Below are 7,520 nucleotides of genomic sequence, written 5' to 3'. Positions count from 1 at the left end.
GATTTTAGGCAACACTCTCTTCCCCGTCGTGGCCAGGACTCCTTTTCTGGGTGACCCCATTTCCCAGGACAGTCCCTGGGGACGGGGCATAGTCGACTTGGGAAAACAATGGCCTTTACAACAGTGCCAAACTCGGCCGCCTGTGAGCAGGTGATCGTGGCAAGTGGCAAGGGCTGGTGGTGCCGTGGGTCATGCTGGTGTCGTCTCTCTGTCTCCAGGTTTGAACTGGAGTTTGTGCCCAAATCACCGCCCAGGGACCCTCTGAAGACCTTGAGAAATGTCCCTGGTGAGGACAAGTGGAAGCAAAAAGAGGTTTTGCCACCCGTCAGGCAAGGCAAGTAAAGTAAAGCCGCTCCCGGCTCCTTTCCGTAGCACGGGCAACCATCTTCTGTATGGGAAAATCCCTGGCAATGATTGTCAAAATCATTTTGACTTGCGTCAAAGCTTCACGCCAGCTCGGCACAGCCTTTTCTCCTAACGACTCGTTGGCTTCACGAGAACCGAGCCCTGGGATGGGATGTGCCCAAGACACCCATCCCTGGGTACAGCAGGAGGGTGGGGATCCAAGGACCTGTCCTCACGCCGGGAAATTACGTCTCCGAAAGAGACTCTGTCACCATTACCCAGCATTACCCAGCTCCCCTTTCCAAAACCTGGCGCCATAAACGCGTTCACAGAAGAGCCCGGCAAGCACCGGTGTTGGGGAGGGTGCCGGGCCTCTGGAGATAGCGGATGCGAGGGGAGCAGACCGGCCCTCTCGGATGTTTTGGGAAGAGGCCTGAGCAGCACTGCGTGTCACCGGGGCCGGCAGCATCACAGCAACGCTCTTCTGACAAGGTCTCTCCTTCCTGTTTCCAGTGAGATTTTCTGAACCGCCCTTGCCTGCCCATTCCAGCTTGACTAATAAGGAACGCAAGCAGCTCTGGCATAAGGAGGCGACGGAGATGAGGAACAACTCTCAGGTCAGGTGAGTCTGTAGGTTCAGGACTGGTGTTTGCACAGGGTCATTTTCTGACCCAGCAAGAGCCCATTGCCCAGCCCCAAACACTCGCCGTTCATTGCCGCCCAACAGTGGTGAAGGCAGCACCTGGAGGGGCGGGATGGGGCTGCCGGGAGCTCCCCGTTTCACAGGGCTGCTTGCTCTCCGGCCTTTCAGGAGAGCCCCAGCGTGGCCTCCTGAGCTGTGCATGGGGACAGCCGTGTGTCAGCCGAGGGTCCTGGCTCAGGGGGTTTCCTCTCCCGAGCTGAGCGCAGCCATCGGCTGAGCTGCCGGCGGCTGCGTAAACAGGCACATGGCTCATGGGGGCACAATGCGGCCCCAAGCTCATCACATCCTCAGGCAGACCCCTCCCTTTGTGCCCTTTCAGGCGGCTACCAGCGATCTCAGGGGCCTCCTCTGGGAAAAAGCAGCCTGTGACCGGCCAACCCAAGGGCAAACCCGCGCCCAAAGGCCAAGCATCAAAGCAGAGCCGAGCACAGGCAGCTAAACCTCGGAGGTGCAGAGGAGGAGGACAAGGAGAAAAGAAAGTCCCCGTCGGAAGCAAATTACCATCAACGATCTCTGAGGCCAGGGTGCCTGAGGAGCCTACCTACAAGGTCTTCATTCCACAGCCACCAAGACCTGAGACAGCACAATTACTAAAATCAAGGCCTGAGATGTTCTGGTCAGTGCTGAAAGAACCGCAGAAGACCATATTAGCGGGATACAGCTTTGAGCCCTCCCTTTTTGGTGCCACCAATGTACCGGGGTCCAGGCCTACGCAATGCCACCCACTGAAGACCAGATCAGTGGTCTCCAGGATGGAGTGGCCCTGGCTGGAGTGATCAGGGCTTGGGGTGCCCGAAGCAGAGGGAGCACCACCTGAGGTGGCAAAACAGGTACGTGATTTGAATCTGTGTCGTCCTTGGGTGCTATTTCCTTGTAGAAATGCAGAGTTAGAGGGACAGTGGGGACTCTTCAAAGAGCCCTTAGTTCTGATTGATGTCGTGGCTAAGTTGCCACCTTGGGCTCCTCCATCACCAGGGGCGAGGTACTCATTTTCCAATGGCGTCCTCTCTTCTGTAGCCTCCGGAAACACACAAGGCCATGTTATTTGGCCATGTTTGGAAGGCCTAAGTAACCGCAAGGCTGCTCGGGGCCAGAGAGGGGACTGTTTCTTCCCAGCTCGTTGCTCCTTTAGATCCCCGGCGGGAAGAGAAAGGCTTTTTGGGTGGGTCTGGCACAGCTTGGGAGCAAACCGCTGCTGCTGGAGAGGCTGCAGAGAAGGGGCAAATAGAGGGAGAGAAACAGCTGCCCTCCCCTCAGCGTCCTGCCCTGAAGCCATCCAGGGGGTCTGCGTGCGGGCAAAGAGCTCCCAAAACCTGCGGTATTGTTTTAGAAGAGTCTCTCTTCTTTTGCAGAAACCCATCTGACTTCAGGCCACAGGGGGCTCGGGAAAGAGAGGAATAAAAACACAAAGGAGAAGTTGCAAAAGAGTGTCGACTCTTCAATTGTTCGTAACGGTCCTTCACCAGAATGGGGGAGAAGGGTTTTAAAATTGGCCATGGCTCTGAGATCAGCCAAGCATGGTCCTGGAAGCGGGGCCATCTGAGGGACCTTCCCTCGGGACCTCTTCCATCCAAAGGACCTTCTCCATGGCCGCTATGGAAAGGAACGTGGTTTTGGAGGCAAGAGAGGGCAGCCAGGCACTTGGAGCAATGTTGTGAAGAACTGAAGATCCCTGGAGGGGAAAGGAGAGAATGCAAGTGCAGCTGGGGAGGCATGGAGGGCACGTACGTGCAGGGGCAGTGGAGGCCACCTAAGCTTACGCCCAGGGCCATAAGGGACCGGGGAAGGAAAGAGAGCAAGGCTGAGCCCAGCTCCACTGGCCTGGACTTTCTATTTCCACCTGGGGTAGAGCCAGGGCTCTCTACTATCCTATTTATCTCCCAGATGACCCAATTTATATCCACTTTCTACCTCTACCTCCACCTCCAGGTAGGTGCCCTGTTTGGCCATCCCGTGGGCCACCCACGCTGACAGAAGGTCCACCTCCAGTCTCAGCACGGTGGCACTCGCGTCCCCTGCTGTTTCCTGGCATTTTCCTCCTTGCCCAAATCCATCCTATGCAACCCAGGAACCAAACCGTCCTTACGGGAAGCTTCTGCTTAGGACCCCCTCCAGCATCCCGGGGGGGAAGGGGCCACCCTGATGCCGCCCTAAAGATGCAGTCCCTGACCTTGAGCAAAGGTTGTTCCTGAGGACACTGGCGCGAGCGAGTGATGAGGGTCTGCAAAGCTGAATTTCACTTTGCAGGGGCAGATCTTTCTGCACCGGTTTGCAAGCGATCCGAGGGTGCCGGGCTGGGAATTGGAAGACCTTCCTGAAGGGCCAAAATGGAGAGACCTACCCAGAACCAGGAGCTCAGTGTGGGGGTGAGATGTGTCTCACCGGGGAGTCTGTAGTGTCACCTACACTGGTGACACTGTGACTGGACAGCAGCTGAGCTTGTCAAATTGGGTCTTTCTACTGAGGGGAATGATAAAATCATGGGATAATTCTGGTCAGAGGGGACATCGAGAGGTTTCCAGCCCAACCCCGTGCTCAGAGCAGGTCCCATCAGGCTGCTCAAGGACATGCCCAACTGAGGTATGAACACCACCAAAGCCTTGCCCCCCTGGCTACAAGATCTGTCCGCTCTCTGGGCAAAAAAGCCCTCCTTTTTAAGGCCCAAATCATCCTGTTTAGAGTCCCAGCCCTCATGTTCAGGGCACAAAGCCTCATTTCTTATGAGTCCAAAGCTGCACCTTAAAGGTACAAAAACCCAGTTAAGGGCCCCAAACCCTCAATTTAGAGCCTAAATCATCATTTTCAGGGTCCAAAGCGTCATTTCAGGGCCCAAAGACTCATTTTTAAGATCCAGCCCCACGTTTTTAAAGCCCAAAGACTTATTTTCAAGGTGCAAGCCTCATTTTTAGGGCCCAAAGCCTCCTTGGGGGGGTCCAAATAGTCATTTTTAAGGTCCAAAACCTCATTTTCAGGATACAAACCCGCATTTATAAGTTCCAAACCCCGCTTCAAAGGCTCAAAGCCTCATTTTTAGGGTCCAAAGCCTCACTTTCACGCCCAAACCCGCAGTTTAGCTCCCAAAGCCTCATTTTCCTATAGCCTAATTTTTAGGATCCAGTCTGTAATTTTTAGGGCCCAAAGCCTCAGCTTTTTTGGAATAGAATAGAAATAGAAATAGAAATAGAAATAGAAATAGAAATAGAAATAGAAATAGAAATAGAAATAGAAATAGAAATAGAAAAGAATAGAAAAGAACAGAATAGAATAGGCTATTTCAGTTGGAAGGGACCTACAACGATCATCTAGTCAAGCTGCCGGACCAATTCAGGGCTGACCAAGTTAAAGCATGGTAATAAGGGCATTGTCCAAGTGCCTCTTAAACACTGACAGGCTTTGGGGCATCGACTTTTTAATGTCCAAAGCCTCATTTTTAAGGTCCAAAGCCTCATTTTTATTTTCCAAACCTGAATTTTGAGGGCCTGAACTCTCATTTAGAGACTTCAAAGCCTCATTTTTAGGGTCCAAACCTTCATTATAGGTCAAAAGCCTGAAATGCCGGGTGGCACCTAATTTTCAGGGTCAAAGCCTCAGTTTTAGTTTGCAAAGGCTCATTTTCAGAGTCCAAACATCATTTTAAGACGCAAAAGCGCCTTTCAGAGTCCAAAGCCTCATTGTAGTTTCCAAACCATATGTTATAGGGCTCAAAGCTTTATTTTTAGGGTCCAAATTCTCATTCACAGGGTCCAAACCCCTCTTTTACAGCTCAAAGTCTTCATTTTAGGGCTCATAATCTTACTTTTAAGGCCCAATGCTTCATTTTAAGGGTCTAAACTCCCATTTTTAGGGCCCAAACCACTTTTTTTAAGGTCCAAAGCTACATTTATGGAGTCTGAATTATCGTTTTAGGGCCCAAAGCATCATTTTTAGTTTCCAGGGTCTTACTTTTAGAGTCCAAAGCATCAATTCTAGGCTACAAAGCCTCATTTTTATCATCCAAACCCGCACTTTAGGGAACACAACCTCATTTGGGGTCTCAAAGCCTCATTTTTATTGTTCAAAGCCTCATTTTTAGCATCCAAACATCTTTTTCAGGGCTGAAAGCCTCCTTTTTAAGGCTCAAAGAATCCGTTTTGGATCCAAATCTTCATTTTTAGAATCCAAAGCCTCATTTGTAGCATTCTAACCCTCATTGGTAGGGTCCAAAGCTTCATTTGTAGGGTCTTAACCCTCATTTTAGGGTACCACGCCTCATTTTTAGGGTCCAAAGCCTCAGTTTGAGTTTCCTGGTTTCGTTTTACTAAACTAAGGCAGGTCCGGCCCTTCCCTCAGGCCTTTCCGGGCCTCAGAGGCCATTTGGGCACGGCAGAGGGGACGGTCCCGCCAGTGCCTGACAGGGAGGAGAGACGAGGCCAGCGCGGATGCGCTGCCTTCCTTCGCCCCTGGGACGACATCTCCCAGCGTGCCGCTGCACCTTCTCTGCGCCCACTGGTGCTGTGGGCTCCCGCGTGGCCGCCATGATGGGGGTTTTAAGGTCCCAAAGGGTCAATTTAGGGTCCAAAGCCCCATTTTGGGGGTCCAAACCCTCCTTTTTAGGCTCCAAACCCTCCTTTTAGAGGCCCAAGACTCCTTTTAGAGCCCAAAACCACATTTTAAGGCCCAAACCCTAACTTCTAGGGCCCAAAGCTTCCCATAAGCGTCCAAAGCAGCATTTTAAAGCCTCATGTTGGGCCCAAAAGCCTCACCTTTGGGGCCTGCGGCCTCATACACAGACTCTGTGCTGCTCTGTGCTCGAGACGCCTTGGGAGGAGGAAAGCTACTGTCCTCTCTCAGCCTGACAAGAATTTGGCTTAGATCCAAGGAAAGGGAGCAGAGGGAAGCGATGTTGTGCGGCTACGTGGGTGTGGGCCACTAGTGGGGAATGGACTCTATGGGTAGGGTCACAAGTGCCCAGTTAGTGTACTGTTTATCTTTGAGATGGCATGCTGTTTCCAAACGACCATTCTTTTAAGGCAGAATGAAAGTCTACCCTGCAATGTTAGATTTGTTGTGACTCGGTGGCAAAACCCCCCCACAATACAAACCAGGAATATGACGCAGAAGAGCTTACATTTCAAGGTTTGGGGACTTGCAGCCAAGCTCTGTCCTCCCCAGAGCCTTCTCTGCCAATGTTTTCTCCACTTCTGCCATCAGCCATGGAAGGAAGTCGGTCTCAATAGCTTCACAAGAAGAAAGCAAGAAAATGTTCATGTCTCAAGGAGGAAGGGCAGCACCTTGGGAGTCATTTGTATTTGGCTCCAGACATGAAAGCATGACCTTCCTCCTTAAAAGACACTCCCTTTGGAAGAGCCAGATGAAATCTCTCAGGAGACGTTAGCCGTCTTAATTCCTGCCTGTTTCCTGAGGTTCCCCACCTTTATGGAGCTGGGCCAGAGCCCCCTCAACCTAAAAAACAGTTCTTCAGTTAAACACCAGTAACCGAGTTTCTAATGTCAACTCATTTCTCCCTTGCTCTGTTAATCCTTCATAAAGATGCAGAAAGACTCACAAAACCCTCCTATCTCTTTGTCTGATCTGCCAAAATACAGGTGTTAGGCTAGAGATCTCCTGTTCCGTGGCCTGCTCATGCTAGCCAGCTGCTTAATTCACAGGAACGCAGAAGCAGCTCTTCTCAGGAAAAGAAAAACAAACCAAAAGACTACCCATGAGCAGAAACATTAGTTTTCTAACTGGCATTGGTCAACAAAGCAACAACCTGCCTAGCTACAATTGGAAAGGAACAAATAAAAATTTCCTTTTAGCACATAATACTAAGGAACAGGACTGTCAAGTGTGTTTCATGGCTAGTCTGCCTGTTACATTGCTACATTCACAAATAAAAAGAAAAAAAATATACAAACCTCTCTCAATTGGGTCATAAGGACAGTCGCTCTCAGGAAGGTTGCTCAAGACCGAGTCACCAAGCTCAGCCAAGACCTGCTGAGCAACTGTCCAAGCTGCCATCTTCTTGGAGGTCTCCTCCAGTGCCTGCAGTGGTTGCGTCTGCTGGCATTCACAAGGTTCCTGCCAAGACAATGCTGCCTGTAAAACACTCAGGCTTTAGCTGTTACTTCTCTGATTTGGAAGAACACCTCAGCAAACAACATAACGATCAAGAACATCAGTATATGCCTCATACCACTTCTTCTACAGCTTGAAGGGCCATAGCTCCTCCTCTTTCTCCCAGGCTGGACAGCAAAGAAGATGGTCATTCAAGAGGCACGTCTGCCTGACATACCAGCTCCACCTTTACTCCGTGGTACCAAGGCTCATCTGAACACAGCTCTGGAAAGCAAAGGCATAAGGACTGCCATGTGTTGGGAATCTTCTGAGCTTTGAAAGAAATCATGACTGCTTTGAACCTTCAAAATCAGACTTTGGGGCTTAAGAATGACGCTCTGGGCCCTTAAAATGAGTCTTTGAACCTTAAAAGCGT

The 7,520-nt window shown here is 50.8% G+C and overlaps 1 protein-coding gene across 1 annotated transcript; it reads right to left on the bottom strand.

Annotated features, from left to right (window-relative positions):
• Positions 1-2,490: 2,490 nt before the first annotated feature.
• LOC143173364 (radial spoke head protein 3 homolog) lies at positions 2,491-7,424 on the bottom strand. Its single transcript, XM_076363589.1, has 4 exons — positions 7,224-7,424; positions 6,946-7,108; positions 6,156-6,264; positions 2,491-2,720 (listed from the first exon to the last, which is right to left on the bottom strand). Exons 1-4 carry the CDS (start codon positions 7,248-7,250, stop codon positions 2,642-2,644), a joined length of 378 nt encoding a protein of 125 aa, XP_076219704.1. The 5' UTR covers positions 7,251-7,424; the 3' UTR covers positions 2,491-2,641.
• Positions 7,425-7,520: the final 96 nt, after the last annotated feature.

This window comes from Aptenodytes patagonicus, unplaced genomic scaffold (assembly GCF_965638725.1).
Source record: "Aptenodytes patagonicus unplaced genomic scaffold, bAptPat1.pri.cur scaffold_71, whole genome shotgun sequence".
Classification (NCBI taxonomy): Eukaryota; Metazoa; Chordata; class Aves; order Sphenisciformes; family Spheniscidae; genus Aptenodytes; species Aptenodytes patagonicus.
Note: the sequence above shows the minus strand (reverse complement) of the source record. Positions and strands in the feature narration are given on the sequence as shown.

Excerpts from the sequence above, each read along its gene's own strand:
- LOC143173364 (XM_076363589.1), bottom strand. The coding sequence starts at position 7,250 with ATGGCCCTTCAAGCTGTAGAAGAAGTG. Across the intron at positions 7,109-7,223 it reads TTCAAGCTGTAGAAGAAGTG|GAACCTTGTGAATGCCAGCA; the intron begins GTATGAGGCATA and ends TTGTCTTGGCAG. Across the intron at positions 2,721-6,155 it reads AAGTCCCCAAACCTTGAAAT|GGATCTTCAGTTCTTCACAA; the intron begins GTAAGCTCTTCT and ends TTTCCCCTCCAG.